This window comes from Mytilus californianus, unplaced genomic scaffold, assembly GCF_021869535.1.
Source record: "Mytilus californianus isolate M0D057914Y unplaced genomic scaffold, xbMytCali1.0.p SCAF_2, whole genome shotgun sequence".
Classification (NCBI taxonomy): Eukaryota; Metazoa; Mollusca; class Bivalvia; order Mytilida; family Mytilidae; genus Mytilus; species Mytilus californianus.
Window position 1 is genome coordinate 25,415,436 of NW_026262668.1, and position 22,567 is coordinate 25,438,002.

The 22,567-nt window shown below is 33.3% G+C and overlaps 1 protein-coding gene and 1 long non-coding RNA gene across 3 annotated transcripts; one reads left to right on the forward strand and one right to left on the reverse strand.

Moving 5' to 3' along the window:
* Window positions 1–2,004: 2,004 nt before the first annotated feature.
* LOC127729573 (uncharacterized) lies at window positions 2,005–4,932 on the forward strand. 2 transcript variants are annotated; one of them, XR_007994724.1, is made up of 3 exons: window positions 2,005–2,113; window positions 3,271–3,333; window positions 4,671–4,932. It is a non-coding gene; the product is annotated as an uncharacterized LOC127729573 (long non-coding RNA). The 2 variants fall into 2 exon arrangements; XR_007994725.1 differs by lacking the exon at window positions 2,005–2,113 and adding an exon at window positions 2,124–2,289.
* A 2,894-nt stretch (window positions 4,933–7,826) lies between these two features.
* On the reverse strand, window positions 7,827–15,793 carry LOC127728926 (amiloride-sensitive amine oxidase [copper-containing]-like). The gene is made up of 2 exons (XM_052236507.1): window positions 15,778–15,793; window positions 7,827–10,356 (listed from the first exon to the last, which is right to left on the reverse strand). Exons 1-2 carry the CDS (start codon window positions 15,791–15,793, stop codon window positions 8,000–8,002), a joined length of 2,373 nt encoding a protein of 790 aa, XP_052092467.1. The 3' UTR covers window positions 7,827–7,999.
* Between the last annotated feature and the right edge of the window lie 6,774 nt (window positions 15,794–22,567).

Below are 22,567 nucleotides of genomic sequence, written 5' to 3' on the forward strand. Positions count from 1 at the left end.
CATAACGTCAAAAAATCTTAACATCAACAACATTTTGTTTTAGGTGGAGTGTTGTTTCATTGGCAATCATACCACATCATCTTATTTTATACTGAAAGCTCTGTTTATAGTTTCTGGAAAAAGAAGAACATTTTTATTATTATTGTTTAATATTAAAGGCATGATAAACACTTTTATACATATAAATCAAGGAGTAAAAATCATTTACTGTGAAGCAAATTCTTCATAAACCTATTAGAACAAGAAAAAAGTAAATGCAAGAAGAGGATAAATTATGTTCAAAATAAAAAAAAAAGAAATGGTTAAAACCACTTTTCTTTTTATTTATTTTTTTGTCGACTCAAACAAATCAATTCTTATATTTTTATTTTTATTTCGACCCCTGACCCTAAATTTTTAGAAAAAATCTCGTAAAACAGATATTAAAAAAACGTTCGCCTTATCTATTGTTTTATCCTGTACATGCGCACAGTTTCTTACAAAACAGTTACTCACCCTTCTACAGGGTTCTCACAAAGGATTTTTGGAACTCGTTATGTTTAGTCATGACGAGTCTAACAGTGAGAAGAAGAATTTGATTGCTATATGATTTATTTTTCAGTCTCCATGACAAAATAGAGGAAGGAAAACACATAAAATTAAAAGTTTTGCTACAAAATGATGATATGTGCGATCAGTTGAGAAACATTTTACAACCTTGATGCATCTTTGGACACACCAGTTTTGAAAATGATGAGTCCAGACAGATTTTGATAAACTCAGGACTCGCGGACTCGCCTTCGTGAGAACCCTGCCTTCTATACCACAACAGTAGCGGAACTCTAGATAGTGATTTGGAGCGAAGGATATATACTACAACAGTAGCGGAACTCTAGATAGTGATTTGGAGGGAAGGATATATACTACAACAGTAGCGGAACTCTAGATAGTGATTTGGAGGGAAGCATCTATACTACAACAGTAGCGGAACTCTAGATAGTGATTTGGAGGGGAAAATCTATACCACAACAGTAGCGGAACTCTTGATAGTGATTTGGAGGGAAGCATATAAAGACCCTACTATACTACAACAGTAGCGGAACTCTAGATAGTGATTTGGAGGGAAGCATCTATACCACAACAGTAGCGGAACTCTAGATAGTGATTTGGAGGGAAGCATCTATACCACTGGATGGAAGAATCAGGTGTAGCCGGAGAGAACCACCGAACTTCGATAGGAAAACTAACAATCATATTCAATTAAGGTTGGAGTCTAACGCACCTTGGCACGAGCGATGTTCGAAGTCACAACTGGCCTGGCATCCTGGATAAACCTCATCTTTGTGTCATTACTACTGTCGAGCAGTGAGCCAGGATCCAAGGCTGAACTGATCGACGGGATGTATTCCAAGCACATTACTTGATTAATGTACGTATTGACTAATTAATTGTGGTTATTTTACGTCCATTGACAGATATTTCATGCATGTTTCATTACATGATCAATTAAACAATTAAGTTCAATAGGTATACAGCATGCTGGTGTGAAATAGTGTCGATGAGGACGGAAAATTTAAGGATGTTGGTTAGAGGTAAACATTTGCGTGTAGATAGCTTAATGGCTCCATTGTATCTCCCTATATGAAGTATCTGATTTAACGTCCATTCATTCACCCCGCACAGCCGAACTAACCCTCTATTGCTTGGGTTTTACTGTCGGTTCTATCATAATACCTAAGTGGATCAATGTGATCTTTTAATTTATTTGATTGAAATGAGAAAACAATGAATAACTGCTTGTAAATGGTTGTTAATTTAAAGTACAATTATGAAAGCACCAATGCGTTTAATCGACAAAAATTTACCTTCTTCTCCATGGTCAAGAGGTTAAAGATCACGGTGTTATTTATAACACTTGCGCCTGTTTACAATAACATTTGTAAATAAATACTAAAGGTCGATCATCATATAACTTTAATCTTTAAATAAAGCTAGCCTAACACTTCGTGGAACTGGGAAGGCGCTGTTCTTTGACCCAAATTTGTGAGGAAATCACCGAACTGACCATTGTTGTTTCTCCTAAGCACTTCACTTTTCGTAGAATTCCAGTAGTTATATTTAGAAAAGTAACGCGGTAAACAGTAAACAATATTTCTTGAAAGATTTTACTTAGTGGCCATCCTCGCTTTAAATAGTATCACTGGAAACTTTGTTTTTCTTTGTCCACTTCTGTTATTTCTGTATAAATAGCGAAGTGGAAGAGCAGACTAAATAGTAAAGCAGTTTATTTTTATGTAAACCACTACTAAGGTAAGTGTACATCATGACATTTATAATTGGGAAAAGGGGGGATGTTGGTTGGATACATGTTTTGTTTTAGACTGTAACCACAAGAACATGACTCGGTCAGTGGATACAAATGCTTTTTAATCATTATAATATTATTTGATCTTATTATTGGATGTTGTTTTGTTTAATATTATATTATTAGTGTTGGCACTAATTATAGCAATTTAATTGCAGTTTACTGCTGAAAAATCCTGAAGGAAGACAATTTAATTTTGAGGGGTGATTATGGTCTTTTTTGCATATGGGAATAAAATTTGCACCTCGCAAGCATCAAATTGTTTTGTTGTTGTTTTTTTTTTTTGCCTTTAAGAACTTAATTCACATTATTATCATTTAATGGAAAAACTCTCGATCAGAAAATTTAGTTTTTCTTCAATGTCGGGGGTCAGAATTCTTTTTTTTTTATTTTTAGCTAAAAAACATATAACAGTTTTTTTACTTGATTGAAACGATAGCTGAGTATAAGGATATCGTGTATTGTTAAAACTGGGCATCCTTCGGGGAAAAAAATCATTTCAAGGATGAGTGTCTGCGTAAGATATATGGTCGCATAGAGAGATTTTTAATACATTATTTAAAAGATTGGTGGGGAGTTCAAAATGGTGACTTAGATTCCTTTAGGATCTTTCAGTATACGACAGTCACATGGGCATGCACTTAGGTCTTGTTTCTGAAAAAAATGACCCATTATACCTTACTATATTAACATATTATCATATAATAAGAATTCAACGAGTTCTAAATATGCACACAACATTTTATAAAAGTCGTATATTTCGCATAAAGATATTTCTTTTCTTACTGGATTTTAACCGGCAGAGCAAACTGTACTTAATTGTTTAACTTTTGCCTGTACTATGACTAGTATTTAGACTCTCATTAAGCATCAGTTTCACTGAATTAACAATTGAATGTTTAGACCATATATTTTTCATATTTCAGAAATACACCATGAATTCTTTACATCTCAAGTTGGCATTCTTCGTATTGACCTTCATATCAATAGTAAGTATACATACTATTTAATTTCGTTATTTGCGCTACATCAAAATCATTTGTTGTTAAAAAGTTTCGACTATTTTGTCCCTTAATTTTCGCAGTATTTCTTTACCAGTCTTGAGATTTTCATACATAAGTAATCTCTCTGCAAGTGTTGGTGATTTTTTTTAATTTTAGAATAATTGTCAGTGCATTTCATTGAAATTATAATTAAAAAAGACTATTTTTACGGTGTTCATCGATAAGTATACTTATTTTGTCTTTCGTTTAGAAACTCAAAATATATATCCTTGTCTGGTTTATGAGTAAGTCGGCGGAATTATGCATATATATTTCAAAATCTTACCTGTAAACCTGTGTTGAAATTCAAGCTGGCGGAGATTAAAATTTTACATGATTGTATGTGTCTTGTATGTTTACGCTTACCCCCCCCCCCCCCCCCCCCCTCCCCAAAAAAAAAAAAAAAAACGTTTAGTTATACGAATTGCGAAACTATACGAACCAATTACCCTAAATACTGTAGAATTAAGAACAAAAGGAGATGTGAGGGTATACATCAATGAGACAGAACCCAATGACAAACGTAAACAATAAGGGTATTCATAACAGGCTGTTAATTGTCTATACAATATGTCAAGCAGCTTAGCTCTTAATTGTCCAAAGTTATTAAGAAATGTGAATTAATTTAACAGAAACAGTCAAAAATTTGCCATTTATACCCAATTTTCCAAATATCAAAGAAAACATTAATATTACATATGGCATACGGCAAATATTAAAGAGGTTCCTAACTTGTGACGACACATGAAAATGCAGCAGGGTGAAACTAGATTTTTGAGATCTCAACCCTCTTTATTTTACTATTAACAAGCACACGACTGTAAGATAGTTTAATTTTCTTTATTTTTTTTTCTAATTTACCAAAAGTTCTGTCTCCAACTTTTGAAGGTAAAAACAACGAATTAAATGTAAAGGTGCACACTTAAAGTACATAATTTTGATATCATCAATATGGTCACTGTGGTCAGTACAACGACGGTGGCTATACTTTTGAGTGTTTACGTGTTTGTGGATAGGTATAGGGGATTGTAACGGGCCACAACATGGGTTGTTGCAGCTACATGTATTGTAAACAGCCTCTTTCTGGTCTGATCTTTCTCAAGGTTTAAGATCACTCCCATTCAATTTACAGTGACATTTTATGTCAATGGGAGCAAAAAATTAAATAATGAATAAATAAAAAACAACTAAATAAATATTACAAAAAATGTTTAAACTGTATAAAAACAGAACCCCTGAAAGTTAAATCTCCAAGTATAATTATATCTGTTATACTGTTGTAGCAACTGTGTTCGAATGATCCACCTTTAGCTGAAGCCGGTAGATGGTGGAAGATTATAAGAAGGGTTCTGAGACCCACGTGTGCAGGTTGTGCAGGAATTTGTGAAAGAAAAGTGCCAGGACGTTGTCGATGTAGAGTCGATCAAGCATGTATGAGGCGGTACAGGGGACGTTAACTATTTATATCAGAAACTTGTCATTTAATTGTATATACGTTTTTACAGTGCATTTATATTTTTTAATTAAAAAATTCTCTATACTGAATTTTCATTAATACTCGCAGTTTTGTTAATATAAGAAAGTGTGGTGAAAAACTTCAACAAACCAACATCAATATTTAATAAAGTATACTGTACATCTACTCGGTATACATATTTATTTTGTTATCAGTAAATTAAACCAAACTAAATATTATTGTTATACAGGTATGTACATAATATGTCACTATCCTTCAATCTGTCGATACCTATAATTTAGTATTGAACAAGGACACTAGTTTGCACAAGGTCATGTTTTTCTCTGACTGTTAATGACATCTTTACACTTAATCCATTGGATGTTGGATGTGTACTGATTGATATTTGAATCTTAGATACATATTTTTTTCATTAATTGTTTTAAGCTTTGAATTAGCTTTCAGTTACTTCGAGTACTCTCAAATCTGTACTTTATGTCTTTTGAGTTTTTGTTATGTTTTTTTTTGTGCTGGGAATCGATCTGATGAGTAAATACGAAAATAAGAAGATGTGGTATGATTGCCAATGAGACAACTCTCCACAAGAGACCAAATATCAAAGAAATTAACAACTGTAGGTCGCCGTACGGCCTTCAACAATGAGAAAGCTATAAAAGGCCCCGAAATGACAAATGTAAAACAATTCAAACGAGAAAACTAACGGCCTAATTTATGTACAAAATAAAATAATGAACAAAAAACAAATATGTTACACAGCAACAAACGACAACTACTGAATTACAGGCTCCTGACTTGGGACAGGCACATACAGAATGTGGCGGGGTTAAACTCGTTTGAAGGCGCAACCCTCCCCTAACCTGGGACAGTGGTGTAACAGTACAACATAAGAACAAACTATAAAAATGAGTTAAAAAAGGCTTAACTCATCAGAGTACACAGATCTGAGAGTACTCGCAGTTACTGACAGCTAGTTAAAATCCAATAACAACTAATAAAAAAAAAGTCATGCATCTAAGACTAAAATATCAATCAGTACACATCCAACATCCAATGGATTTAGAGCAAAGACGTCATAAACAGTCGGAGAAAAACACGACCTCAAAGCCCTTTAGGTATAAAACCACTAATTCATAGCCCCATTGCTTCCTATGTTAAATTCTGCAATTTCAAGCATAAATGGCTACTTTGTCTTAAGTTCAAACAAAGTGGCAGTTATTTCATGTAAAAACTGTACTTTATGCTGACTTGTGCTGAAAAAATCAACATACCTTTAATTGCATATTAGAGCGTACTGGTTCCCGGAAGTTTGATAGTGCAAAAACAGGAACTTCTGATCTGAACAACAGGCCAAATGAGCCCTCCTATTAAAATTTCCTATACTTCTTCATTATTCAAATAAAACTTTCAACAAGGGTTCTACAGTGATCCCAAGTCCCCAAGCTTTCATTTGATACTAAAACTTCCCACTATTGACAAAGATAAAGCTATGCGTAGGAACTATTTTGTTTAAAATATGTACTACTTTCTTGTATGTTCTTTCCGACAGGGCCTGAATTAGTGGTTCTATACCTTTAAAACCGATTTGTATAGTTTGTTCTTATGTTGTACTGTTACACCATTGTTCCAAGTTAGGGGAGGGTTTTGCGCCAGCAAACTAGTTTAACCCCGCCACATTCTGTATGTGCCTGTCCCAAGTCGCCTCTAACTCAGTGGTTGTCATTTGTTGTCGTATCATTTTTGTTTTTCGTTTATTGTACATATATCAGGCCGTTAGTTTTCTCGTTTGAATCGTTTTACATTTGTTATTTCGGGACCTTTGTGTAGTTTACTATGCGGTATGTGTTTTAGTCATTTTTGAAGGCTGTACGGGTACCTATAATAGTTGTTAACTTCTACGTCATTTGGTCTCTGGTACAATTTTTTATAGACAGTTAATTTCATCCTGTTCGGCCTACTATCTCGTGTTTTACTCTCAATTACCCGTCGGTTTCTGGATTGTTAACAAAATACAAAACAAGCTATTAAGAATACCGTTTGATATTTTGGGGAGGGGGAGGAGGCGGAAGGATTTTTTTATTTTCACATTTTTTCACACATTGATATCCTACGTGTTGATGGGTAAAATATTCATTGTACTCGGTTTTTGGTCAGGTTATTTATTTTCAGTTCCTATCAGGCCACAAAATTCAATTTCAAAATCTTCGTCCGCCACGGCCAGCATAGTAAATGGTTGTCCCCTAATAGATAGGCATTTTAACGGTTTTGAAAAGTATGAAGAATGCGTAATTTGAACAGCATGACACAGGAAAATTTTGACTTGTTGGATAATGGCTCAATTTTCCCTTTATGGACTCCTGAAAAAGTTGTTAAAAGGGAATTTTAACTACCATCTGTACACGAGAAATTAGTTTTACCGTCACAATTTCGACCGGACGTGACAGTGATATCATTCAGCCAATCCGAAAAAGAAACTTGAACTTATTTCTATGCACAAATGTACTCTCTGGTGGAGGGTATGATTTGAAATCCATCTACTCAAAGCAGTTATTGGATCCACCCCTGGTAAGAACTGGTTATGGTCTGGATAAATGCACTTGTGGATGGTCATCACAATGTTTAAGAAAATTACGGTTCCATCTTAATATTTACTCCAAATTTCAAATTTGTAGCAGCTTGTATTTTTATTTAGTAAGTTTTTGATTTTGTAAGTCCCGAAATTAATGTATTTAATGTATTAGGGAACTCGGTTTATAATTGGACAATATCGATTCGTCCAAGATATAAATATGGCATAGTATTTCATATCCAAATATTATTAACAAAACAAACACATATCAAATATCCGAGAAAAAATACTATATTTATATTCATGATATAAAATATAATGACATGCAGTATTTGAGTATTTTCTATTTACAAGGAAATTGTTTTGTACTAATAAAAATAAGTAGAGGTGGTATGGTTGCCATGGCAATGAGACAACTCTCTTGCATGTTACACTGTCATGTATAAAAAGGGTAGATATCCAAATGGAGGGAATAACTTGTCAAAATAAAAAAAAATAAGAAACCTAATAGACCTCATACATTCCCGTATTTCCCAATCTCTAAGGCACAATGATTACCTAACCCTGTTTTAGTTAGCATCATAAACTCTGCCATCATATGAAGCTGGCCCATTCTGTTTCTGTATACAATTAGAGTTATAACTTGTTCCAAATGTATTAAGATTTATATCATTTGCTCCTTTTGGAGTAATATGAACTGCATTTGGAGACGACATACTTGGACACTCCGGAAAATAATTAAACGGTAACACAAAAAATCGCACCTGGGATCCTGCTGTGGTTGTGGATGGAATATCTTCTGTATGAGGAATGTGTAAAACACCTAATGTTACCCAGGCAACAAGATCTTTGTTTTCTAAACTTTCGTTATCTGAAATAAATTTCTCGAAATCAACGACAGGATTCCGTGGCCCGTTATTTGCATAGATAGATGTACTGGATATCTCATTATCTTTATATTTACTGACTGCTAACGGAAATTTTGCCCATCGTGCGGCATTCGTTTCTGACGATTTCGATAACAGATACGGGGTTTTTCCATGGTTGAGTATTCGATAGGCTCTTTTGTGTTTGAATTCATTCTCAACCTGGTCGTTATAGAAAATGTCGTACCTTGCTTCATTTGCTGTTTTGTAGTTTGCTTCTTCTTCGGTTGATTTTTTGTTCAATTCGAATTTAAATTGTGTTTTATTAAAATCTGAATACCAAGGCGATTTAATTTTTTCAGTAGATATATCTAGAGTAGAATACATATTTGAACGACCATTTATATCTAAATCTACTTTATAATGAAATAAATGCTGATGAATATTGGCCGTCATGAATGACGCCATTTTACTTCCGTATTGTAATTCATCGTCTAGCGGGAAAGCTGACTGCACATATCCTGTTGAATAAACTTGTACTTCTATGGCTCCATTCAAATGAAATATGTAATCAAATATGTAGTCATAGTTCCAGACGTTCGCAATAGATCTAACAACCAAACGATAATCGCCTAAACCACCATAATAATAATAGCTTCCATGAAAATCGGAAGCATAATGTCGTCTCAACGGTACCCCTGCATGTTCTTCAAATACGCAAATTCCTTTTTTTATTCGGAGAGGGTTTTCGGACTTTAAAAAGAAATCAACATCCAAAAATGTTGCAGTATCCGGACAATCTACTCCGGCAACCAGTTCATTGATATACGCTCCTATAAACCAGGAAACGTCATAGTAGTTTGTTATGCCTTGGGCGGGTCCATACCCTGAGTAGAATACACATGCTTCCTGAAAAGATAGTTCATACGCAATACGTTCTTTCTGGAATTTAATATCAAATAATTGTACACCGGTTGAAGCCTTTGTGTTGATGTTGAACTCCCAATGCATATAGGTAACATGTAATCCATCTATTTTGTATCTATGACCATCCGGTTCTATTAGCTTTGGTCCTTGTAATGGCACATTCATTTCACTTTTCCCTCGCCTTTTGTACGTTGAATATAGATTTTGTTCTGATGTAGGTGTAGGTATTTTCAGTTTCTTTATATTTCCCTTTTTATAATCCTCGAGTAATAGTTCAGGAGATGCTCTCATTTGACCATTGTAAACTATTTGAAGAATGTTCCAATCTGAAAATGTTCGATGCGCATGATCGATTTGGATTTCAAGTCCTAGTGGATGAAGATATAATCCTTCAACCGCTCTAAAGCCCCAAAACCATGTATTTCTTTCGTTATCATTTATGCCGCGTGGAGCTACATCATAAAATTGCATACAATTTTCGCCAGGCGTGCAGTTGTGGTAGGCTAGCCCATAGCTTTCTGTTAGAAGGGGATACAATGTTTCGGTGGCTTTTTTGATAATTCCAAAAAGACGCCCGTATTCTGGATCGTCCATAGGCCTGAAATTGAAAGGGATAGGATGAGGATTAACTTTTCTGTGATATGTTGGACAACGAAGAGGGCTTACTTCGTATTCCTCTACTACCCCGGTAGATAAATCTCCTCTAATCACAACTACAAGCGCTTTTCTCTCAGGTTGTATCATGCCATGATCCAGATGTTCAATGACTTTGTCTTTTGGGGGTAAGAGTAAGTCAATCATAAAAATGTAAGCATTCCGCGGCGTTCCTTTGCTTGTGGGAACAAGACTTAAATTGGTCTTGGTGAACATATACACTTTCACTGCTTCATATTCTGTTGGTGTTAGTCCATCGAATACAGAAGGATTTTCGAAGTCTCTCGGCAGTACGGTATATCCATTATCACAAATTTCCATCTTGTCACGTGACAAAAACACTGCTAAAATGATGATACACACTGCCAGCAGAAGTACAACGGCTGATAGCATCGCCAGCTGGAAAATCCGAATTTTACCCTTATCGTCCACTTCTTTTGTCTTAGGTGGCATGTTAGCTGACATTTTGAAATATTTTCCTGCAAATATACAGATATATCAATCATTTAATCATATCTTTTTTTGATTTAAAAATATTCAGTGGCATTTGTAGCAGACCAAGATTACTCTGACGACTGAAAGCCATTTCGAACTTGCTGGAGACCCGAAAAGTTTCAACTAGAGGCTCAAAGGGGTCTATATCATTCACCTAGCATTTTTGCATAAAATTGATACACTGCAATATTTCGACTTCTTAGACCACTCGACCATCGAGGCCCCATGTACACCAAAAGGTTGTACGATTAAAAGTTAACCCGATGACAGAAAAGAAGCCAGTCTTTTTTTGCCCCACGATTTTACCTCCACAGTAGATTCCGCGTGCTTAATTGTTCAGCATAAACGTTTTCCTATAAGATTTTAAAATCATTGTGAATTGAAACCATGCAATTATTTTGTTTTTCATTAACTACAGTTTAATTTTTAGATACTAATTATGTGTGTGCATCCCTGATAATTGGTGCTAATTTGTTGCATATAATTTTCGTCAATGTATTCACTATTAAAACTTGTGGAGTATGATATATATCTATGATAATTAATTGATAGACTTAGTTTCAGTTTAAACTTAATAATTTAACTGGAATATTCCCTTATTCTGATGGTAACTATAAATGAATTAAATATTTTGACATTTTGTTTAATTATCTTTCTGCTTTATGACCACTATATTTCCAACCTAAAATAACTATTTTTAAGAGAAATATCGTTTTGTTTAATTTCTTCTTGCTTTCCGGCATTTGCTCAGGCTATGATGGAAATAAAAAATCTCACGTTGTAAACTTTCAGAAATAATCAGTTTTTTCTGGTACATAATACATTGTCAGTATACTATTCCCAGGTTTATTGTCACAATGCACAATAGCACGTTGTATTAAATACTACACACACAAAGCGTACAACTTGAGGACCGTCTCAAAACATAAATTATGTAATTGTGTTATCATTATACGTGATATTTAATAAACATTCTTCACATGTGTTATGTCAAACGGCAAATAGGTTGGAATTAATGAATGAATTTTTTAACGCAATCTAGTTTTTACTTTCCGATCTAAAAATTGAACTTTGACTGTTGAAATCTGGGAACAGTATATCTATTTATGTTCCTGTTGAAATATACAATGTTATGTGGTAGCCTATCCATAGAGGGACCGTTTCAAAGACATCGTTAACTACCTGTATAAATGATCGAAAATTTTCGAGACGTTCCGAGAATCTTGTTTCCGAGGTTATCGAATGGCCCATAGACACTACCAAAACTCTCCAATATATAGGGGTGAATCACGCATAAAAGTACGTTCACTTTCAGTTGCTTGATTTACTGGGATTTTTACTGCTAAATAAAATTAAATGGGGATTTTATTCCCCGAGTTTGTATCTGTGTGGACCTTAATTGGAGAGCCATACCAGGACTGTTGTTTATTTTCTAATAAAACAATAAATCTTAGCGTTAAGCTTTAATATGTTTAATTTAGTCCCACTGCGAAAACATGGTCATCGCTGAGGAAATTAACTACATGCTTATTATTACTTTGATAATATTTATGAGAAGAATAATCAACACGTCCTCTACTGCAATAAATGTTTGGATTAGAAGATTTTGTTTCTTTGAATATTGAACATGCATTTATCGTTATAATTAATTGACTATATATTCATGAATGGAAGTTTAGCAAAAAAAATCCAGATTTTATGTATACCAAGTGATTTGCCATAATGTTGTTTATAAAGTGCTAATATAAAAAAAATTACATATATATAGGTCATCAAGCTTGTGTTCAAGCTACAGTTTGTGAAAAGTTGACACATGTTGTAAGGATCATAGAGGGAAAACCATTAACATGTAAAAAGAAATAAGACTAATTGAAAGAATTTTTAAATGATGATGATGATGATGATGATCAATTAGCTGTTTAACGTCCAGCGGAGAATTAATTCGTGCATAATCAGGACGAGAATATGTTATTCAAAAATAGGTATGGAACCTGCTTTAAAGTCACAGGACACATATAGAAAGTCACAAAACTGATATGATAAGAAGTCACATCGATTAGTAAACAATCTTTTGAATATATAAGAAAAAGTTCATAATTGAAATAATTTCTTTATACGAATTGTTCATTGAATTGATATAGGAATATCTATCAAATTTTGATCATACAAATGATATATTTCTTGGCAACGTGAAGCCCCAAGCAAAGTAAGAAAAAGAGGTGACCCAGCTCGTGAGGCTTCTGTGGTTTGATAGAATGACAGTCCAAGTAAATTAATAGTCTAGATATAACATATCGTCGTATGAGGCCCTAGTGTTCTTTTTTATATTGATTGATGATTCATTAATTATTATTTGCCTAACGTCCAGTGGCATATATTTCATTCATACTCCTGACGAGAACGTTATGAAACTCACCAATGATTGATTCCGAATTTCATGAAAAAAAATGGTTTCAAACAGGAAGTTACAAAATATTATTTGTTTGAAGTTAGAAATAGTATTAAAAAACAAAAAAAAAAAAAAATAAACATAAGACAAAAAAAAAAAATGGTTTCAAACAGGAAGTTTCAAAATATTATTTGTTTAAGTTAGAAATAGTATTAGCAAACAAAATAAAAACCCGAATGACGACTGCTCTTACCTATTACACCATTAAACAACAGAAAATGGATAAAAGTAAAACAGATTTCAAAATTCTCTCTAAATGAAGGAATTATAATGCAAAAACAGGAGTGGTTACCAAGAAATCCCCCCCCCCCCCAAAAAAAAAATAATAAAAAAATCTGGATACCTTTGTATTCTAATATACATATTATACAAATAAGCCTAAAACATAAATAAATGATTCCCGAAAGCTCAATATTTTTTTCATTGAACTTTCATAAATGAACGAGTTTCAGGTTTATTCCATTGTACACTGTTATTCCAAATATTTATCAAGGAAGTGTTTTGAATCTAGGTTGGTAACACTGTGCAGTGTTTTGGACATAATAGGTTCACAACACTCTAGAGTGTTTATAAACTGGGGAGTGTTATGAAACCCCAACACCGAGATAAAGGTATGGAATTTTGATCGTACCGCCTTCAACAATGAGAAAAACCCATACCGTACAGTCGGCTATAAAAAGCCCCGACATGAAAAATATGAAACAATTCAGATAAAACTAACGGTCTAATTTATAACAAAACAATTTATAAAAAACAAATATGACACTGAACAACATGCTCCTGACTTGGGACAGGGACATATAGAATGTGGCGGGGTTAAACATATTCGAAGGCGCCAACCCTCCCTTAACCCGAGACAGTGGTGTAACAGTACAATATAAGAACAAAGTTAACTATAAAAATCAGTTACTGACAAAGCCAATAACAACTAATTAAAAAAATCATGTATCTAAGACCAATTAAACTTTTTTAATAAACAAAGAAATTTCATGAACAGATAGTTAAACTCTTATCTTAAAAATATTTGCAAAGAATTTATAGACTCCCTGTCTCTATGAACATTATATCATAATCACACCAAAATGGAAAAATCCTAATCGGTTATCCCTTGGTACAGTTTCAGATACTACAGCATAATGAGCTCATTGAAACTGATATTTTATTTCATAAATTAGTGTCAAACACGAAAACTATTTATATCGTAATGTCGTTAATTTTTACCAAAACGCATTGATAAAAAGGTGAGTTTGAAAAAGTGTAAAAACACCACAACCTATTTAATCAACATTTACTATAAACCTTTTAGATCAGATCAGTGAAAAAATGTAGCTTATATTACATGTACACGTTCGAAATTCACCGAACATATGTTATGTTAGTCTGTGCTTTTTGGTCTTAGTTAATCTGTTTTGGTTTTGTTTTACTATTTTCAGATTGTATATTTGCTCATATGACCGCGAAATCGCGTCGCTTAATGGTATTGTGAATTAAGCTGTCGTCATCGTCTTCGGTTTACATGAAAACTCAAGGACTCAGAATATTAAGTATTGGAGAAAGGTTTAACTAGGAGACCAAATCATTTATGTTAAAAATTAATATTATGCATATTTCTTTAAAAAAAATTTCTTAACAAATCAAAAGCTAACATACAAAACGTAACCCCCTAAAAAAAAAATTAAGGGAAACCCAGATCTGCTAGCATAGTATTTTTATATTGTCTTTTATGTATTATTCTTTTTCTATTATGGTTTCAGACAGCTATGATATTTGTATTTAAAACTCGATTAAAGTAACCAGGCTACAAGCTTGTCTTAATTTACCTTATTTCTAGTGAAATCAAGCTCAATAGGAATCTTGATTTCATTATGTACTACAGATATCCTAGTAAGGTTGCATTAAAAAAATGTATTTGATTCAGCATCAGGAATCAACTTGCCTTACAAAATTCGTTTTTTTTTTTACCAACCTTAACCTTGAACTTTAATAGACATAATGACCTCATAACATCCGGAAACCACTTCCATACACAAATATGGTCTATTTCTAGTTACTATGACATTGACCTTAGACGTAGTGACCTCGTAATCAGTAGACAACTTCCTCTGAGTCTCATATATGTGACCGTATTTCCAAGTAAGGTTGCAATTCAATATGAAAAACTAATTGATTCAGGATCCAGAAACAAAAATGACCGACGAACTAACGGACGGATGGATCTAAACAATATACCCCTGGCCAGCTACTTCGTAGCGTGGTGTTTATACATTTCTACTTTACGAAGAGGGAAGTTGCGCCAACTCCAGATCGCAACCCCAATTAATCAACTTCAAAATTTTTAATAACCAATACAATCATATATTTTAGACTAACCTAATTTGGTCTTCGTGCAATCAACCGACTTGTGGATCGACATCAACCACAAAATTGCATCCATTCGAGTCCCAGAAATTATTTGAATTTTATATGAACATAGCATTATCCAAAGGGCGAATAGCAGCACCATTTCCCCAGGTATCTCTGAATATTTTAATTTTTTCTGATTTTTTCAGTAAAAAGTTTGGACGTCATTAAGGAAGTCATCATTTATCAGGCGAGGGAGTCGGATTCAATTTTGGAAAAAAAAAAAAAAAAAAAAATCTACAACCCTTCCCCATCTCTTACGAAGCAAAAAATGACCCCCTAAGGACACAGTTCTAAAATCATGACTCCCACCCATATCGTTATCCGATGTAGTCATAACAATAAAGCATAGAATAGCATAGTATTTTGGAATTACTCTGCAAGAAAAAAAGCATGGGTACAGACCATATATTGTTTTGTTTTGGGGATGCATGTTTGATTCTTATTTTTGTGTGTGGAAAAAAAATACTTCGTACTGGGTGCAGGACATTTTAACGAAATATTCAAACCAACTACACGTGTAGTGGACATTTTAGCTACAGGTAAATCCGCTTACCTGTTATACAGCCCATTTTAGCGAGAATCAAAACAGTAACAAATGTGAACAGAAATTCATGTTGGTTCAATTTCAGATTTGTTTGCATTTACAGTTTCGTTTAACATGCCTTTGGGAATATTTTTTTTTTAATTACAAACCAAAAAAAAAAAATGCAATTTTATAAGACAAATATACCGTTGAGATCGTTATAGTATTGAAAGGTCAGACATTATAGGATGGACATGTCCGGCAAGTATAATGAACTGCTCAACAATATTTACATGGATAATATAATTCTATTACTTAAGTAATCTTTCTCATAGTATTTGTGTAATTTTTGGTACGGCCAAAAATTTTCCTGTTTTTAGCTAAATTTGAAAATCAGTAATTAATGACGACTTTTTTTCATTAAAATTTCCTATCAATTCGCTAAATTGACCTCCGTCGGTGTTGCCTGTTGCATCTTCCGTACCAATGGTCACCGTGTAGCATCATCACAAGATATAGTTACCCCGAAGCAAAGAAACAATAATGGCAAAAAGTATCTATTCTATTTCCCGTACAGTACAAAACTATTCGCCATACAATTTATCCGCTATATTTACATGAATTTTTCTGAATACAGAGCTGCTCAAGCTTAAATATGATATAACTTTGTTCTACGAAAACCTCAAATGAATATTTGTAGGATAAATGTGTTTTAACAAGATTGAACTCGTCACATGCTTCATTGAACAGGTACTACCCGGTTTTAATCTAACGATTTGAAGAGAGAGAAAATAGTAGTGTACATTATTAGGAATCAGTCTCACAAAATTTATAATAAGTTGTCAGCAAAAAATAGAATAAAATGAAAATAATAAGAATTTGACCTGACCTGACTTATTGAAATATACATTTGTTTTTTTTCACCTCTTTGTGGATAAAATAAAATTTAGGAATGGAAATGGGGAATATGTCAAAGAGACAACAACCCGACCAAAGAGCAGACAACAGCCGAAGGCCACCAATGGGTCTTCAACGTAGCGAGAAAATACCGCACCCGGAGGTGGTCCTCAGCTGGCCCCTAAATAAAATTGTGTACTAGTTCAGTGAAAATGGACGTCACACTAAATTCCAAAACATATAAATGAACTAGAATTAAAAAACATACAAGACTAACAAAGGCCAGAGGCTTCTGACTTGGGACAGGCGCAAAAATGTGGCACATATACATGGTGGTGATGCTACACAAGATGGTAATAAGTTGTGATATAATGTAATTTCTATTTTGAAGCATTCTATATTTAAACTTAATTTATTTGAATTACATTCGATTTTTTTAAAGTTTATTTCTAAATATAATATATATATATAAATGTCTATTTACAAAGGATTAAAAATCTACATATATGCTTACCTTTTGAAAGCTTCAGTAAGTTAAAAATAATTCATAAAACATCTATCCAGTGGTCAAGAGTGATACAAATTTAAATCATAGGTCAATACAGACATAGATGGAGAGTTGTCTCATTGGCACTCATACCACATCTTCTTATATCTATAGATAATCCGACTAAGCGGTTGTTAATTTATATTTTCAATGGATAATTAACCAAAACAAATACTATACTAAGGAGTTTTCAGATTAAATGCCACTCGAAAAATTAGGCATCTTGCTGACGCTGTGCACCGGTAAAGATTTGAGAATGACAGCAGCTAGTTCTTTATTTGAATAGAGCTTTGCATTAGAATAGAGAATGGAAACGTGGAATGTGACAAAAAGACAACAGCCTGACCAAAGTGCAGAAAACAGCCCAAGGCAACCAATAGGTCTTCAATTCAGCGAGAAAATCCTGCACTCGGAGGCAGACTTCAGCTTGTCCCTTAACAATAATGTTTACTAGTTCAGCGAAATGGTCGCCACACTATACTCCGAAACATACAAATGAGTATTGTTAGGAATGTACATGTCTGGCATATGACACCCATCTCCCAAAAATTAATCGTATTAATGACACCCCTCCCCCATGAATAAGTTTTTTCGTGAATGAATACCCGCCCCTCCCCTTTCTAATGCTTCGCCCTACCGCAGCTGATTAAATATTCTGCCCTAAGAAAACAAGATTCATGAATGAGAAATTATAATTTTTGTAGGATTTAGTTTTCCGTGCCGTTTTAGGGAGGACCGATAATCTACATTAAATTTAGCATTGCGTTACAATTTCTTCCTGTCAATTTCAAAGTCTTTTATATATGACCGATGGTACTCTATTCTTATTTTCTTATTTTCCACTTTAAGAATAGAGGGAGGTCGGTCATATACTGTTATTGTTAAATCGTAAAGATAATTGCAAGAATACGTTAAAAAAAAGTACAAAACAAAGTTAGAATACTAAAGAATAAAGAAATTTTACTTCAAATGAATTCTAAAATAGGGGGTCCATTCCCCCAAGAGCCGGTGCATTTGACCTCAAATCGTACTTTGTACTAGTGATTATTTGAAAATTAAACCCGAGGAAACAATTAAATACGATATCCACCCATGTTTGGGTCTCAGACTGTGTATAATAAAATCTCATCAAAGATACCAGGCTTATAATTGTGTACGACAGACGAGACGTGCGTTTGATTTACAAAAGACTCATCAGTGACTATCGAATCGAAATAAAGAAAACCAAATTAAGTACGCAGTTGAAGACGATTAGGGATAAACATATGATCTCTTCTTAATAAAAAAAACCCCAAAAAAACAAGAAAGTGAATAAACTGACTCAATTTCCAATTGTGCGGGTTACTGAACCATTTCTAGATAAAAAATATTAATAGACCATTTAGAGAATCAACTCTTTCGTTGTCAACGTTGCGTTAAGTAGGAATGTTAAATTAAAGCAGCTTTTCTCGCAGGAATAAAAAAAAAAGTTTCTCAGAGCAGACCTATTCTGTTTTAGTGGCTTTATTCCATTAAAATTTTAAAATTTGCTAAGTTGCAATTCTTTCCTCAAATGAAATTATATTACAATTGAAATATATAAACATTATTTAACTATACCAAACTGTTAGGTAGGACCTCAAAATTGCAAAACCTTACCGCTCTGAAATGATATATCCGATCTTTAAGCACTGTTGGTACCGCTCTGAAATAGTATATCGGTTAGACCTCTAAGCACTGATAAATTCGTTCAAAACATTCGAGAATAACTTGAACAGTAACACATTTCTAATATGAAATAATTTATGTTTAGATATATTTTAAACAGTTTATCATAGAAGCATGAAAACAGTGACAGCATGTATACACTGATATATGCCATCTGCCAACAAGAACCTAGTGGTATGTTGCGTATAGTACCATAGAAGTCTATGTATCGGTGCATTACATTTGCGCGCATTACCATTACATTTGCATGTCAAAATCATTAAATTTGCGCACATTACCACAATATTTTCTCGCATTTCCATTACATTTGCGCGCATTATTATTACATTTGCGTAAAAATCATTACGTGTGCACGCAGCTTTTTTTAAATTACTTTTGCGCGTTATTTTTTCGGGTAAACACATATAAGGTATACCTTTTTATTCATTTAATTAAGTAATTACAACTACCCCTTCTGTTAGTCTTAGTCCCCTGTTCACGAACGAAGAGGTGGAAGTGAGGTTTCGAGTAAGATACATCATGATGTAAGTCCGGTTTATTATGCAAGCACTAAGTCTTAGAAATATATACAAATTGAAATGTAGAAATCTGAAGAGCAAAAGTTCCGATTTTACATGTCGGTACGTGCTGAATATTTGAAGCCCACCGCCTTAAGAAAATTAATTCTGTTAACTTCTTCATTCTGGTATTTTCGGAATTGTTCCATCATATACTCTGTTTTCTCTTTCTCAATTTTACTTGCAACAGTTGCTGCGTGTGTGTTTGACAACAGAACAAAATCCACTCGGCAATAGTGTCAATTAAATTACCAGAATGCCTTAAGCGATAACGGGATTTCTAAGGATCACTTAATATATTTTTTTATTAACGTCTTCAATATGAAAAATATATAATTCAAAATGATGAATATGTAAAAATATTAATATTAACAATGGATTTATAGCATAAAAAACTATCGACAAATGTATTATGAATTATCGTTATATTTGCATGAACCTGTATTAACTGTAAAATGAATTTGCGCAAATGTTATAAAAACCTGTGCGCAAACGTAAATATTTTTAATCTCCAAATGAGCGCAAATGTAATGCCCAAATATGACAATTATGTAAAATTTCTAAATAGATAAAATTTATTTTTACGAGATTTAGAAAAGCAAGAAGCGAAGCTCGCCGACTTTTCTCCTGTTTCGTAGCGAGTACAACTACATTTTACATTTTGGATAATGTACATACATTAGTTTATATCAGTTTATCTGATTAATTCTTAATTGTTCTCTGATTCCAATGAACAAGGCTGTTATAGTTTAAGTTTAATGAAAATTATTTATAACCCGACATCATTACTGATGAAGTACATGTTTCCATGTGTTATTTTTTAGATTTAATACAAGGAAAATAGTCCTCTCAATCACTACACATCAGTCAATTCAAAAAAATATGAATTAGCAGAATTCATATGATCCTTCAAATTTAACAAAACAGTTGAATATGTTTTATACACTAGAATTACTGTACTAATAAACACGTGTACCATGTAGACATTCTTTTAAAACAAAATCCTTCATCTTCAGAATCTTCAGAAATGCACTGCTATTGAATTATTGTTTACTCGTACTCTAATTCATCAGCAGCTTTTCCGTATGCAGTGAACCATGATACATCTTGTTGGAAATTCGGCAACCGTATAGCACAAGTGCGAGTGAAGAAAGTATAAAATTGACATCAAATCATGTAACAACTGTTATGACCATGTTTAATCAGCAAATGGGAACGCATGGGAAATAGAAAAATAAACATTCATCTATCATCAAAATTATTTTCCACGTGATCCATGGCCAGGATTCTATGGTGATTGTTTATCAAGTTATGATCGATAAACTTCGGTACCAAAACCCAAAAAATGAAATATTTGTTTTTTATTATTATTAAGGATGAATTCGTTATAAATATAAGAAAACGTGCAAAGAGGGCTTAGCTAATTATATATTTATGCAATGGTTCAATAATGACCTTTACATTTTAATGACCTGTCCAGAAACTCGTTCCATAGGACTTAAACACTGACTTCCTAACACACTAACCAAGTATACAGTAGTGCGTGATCGTATCCGTCGTGTTTTGAAAAAAATTGTACAGGTCGGTTATACGTTGAAATAATTACATTACATGTATGTTTCACGAGCATCCGTTAGTTTGAATGGCTCACAACAATCGCGCGTCATTCAAAACTTAACCTTCATATTAAAATGAAAAGTCACATTCGTGATGACACGTGCTTCCACAAAAAAGTGCACAGGTAACTAAAAGTAAAGCTTGATAAACATTTTTTTCTTGGTCTTATTAGCATAAAAATGTAATTATAAGAAATGAATGCATCTTTTTGTAGTTTAATTGGGATGCAAAAGTGTTGATCCTAATAATATAACAAAAAGAAGCATTCATTTCTGAAATGAAAGCAAGGATTTGAATAGTAAGAACTTAATACTTTACACATTATTGCAGAAAGTCATGCTTTTCTCTGTTAATCTGTCATTGACCTAACGAAAACACATATTTGTTTCTGTGTTATGTTGGCTCAGGGACAGATTAGATTCAAGTTTATTTATTTTAAGAATACATCATGTGCTTGTCAGATAACCTCATTACTGCTTCATGTATATATGCATTACTCTATACTTTATAATATTAAAATTAGAATTGTTTATGTCATCCGTCTGCCAACACTTACATGTTATGTAAACCTTTGAAAGTTATAAGCATGTATATTCTGAGTTAACTTTGCTTAAGTATACAAATTGTGAACAGAGGTCAAACATCATGCTATCAATTATTGATACTCATAATTATGTCGCGTCTAAATATACCATTGAAATTCATAATCTTTTTCGCTTAATATCTGATCCAATGATCAAATTAATTACATTGTACTCTCGCGGTAACAACGACCAAGTACTGTATGCCATTTTGTTTTTCTTTGTTGACATATTTGTTTGTTTTTATAGTGATTAATTAGGCTCAAGCTAGCAGCCACTCGCTTCATCCACTACGCTAGCCATCAGTTTTAAGATACATCTAAAAACCCAAAAGATGCAATAAGAGTCAAAGTCAACAGAATTGTTTTTAAAATATATCAAAGTATGCAATTGTAAAATTAAGAAGAAGAAGATGTTTAATGAAGAATTATATATTTTAATTGCCTTTTCAAAAGTGAAAACATAGATATACATGTACCTCATCGAAGTACAATGATAACTACGGGATAACCGAATCGTCCAATTGTGTTGCTCATTGTTAGGGTTATAAATAGTACTTATTATTGCCGTAGGGATTTTTTAACAGACTTTGAAAGATGGGGTGGAGTAAAGGGTAGACTTTTTAGACTTAAGTGTGGTACTCGGTTTGTTTTGTTCACACAATGTTGTCAACATAATGGAATTTTATGCGATTGTCATACAAGTGAGAGGTTTAGCTAGCCATAAAACTAGGTTTAATACACCATTTTCTACATAAGGAAAATTTAATGTTTGTACCAAGTCAGGACAGTTGTTTTCCATTCGTTTGATGCGTTTGAACTTTTGACTTTGTCATTTGATAAGGGAATTTCCGTTTTGAATTTTCCTTGGAGTTCGGTATTTTTGTTATTTTACTTTTGTCTAATAATAAATTG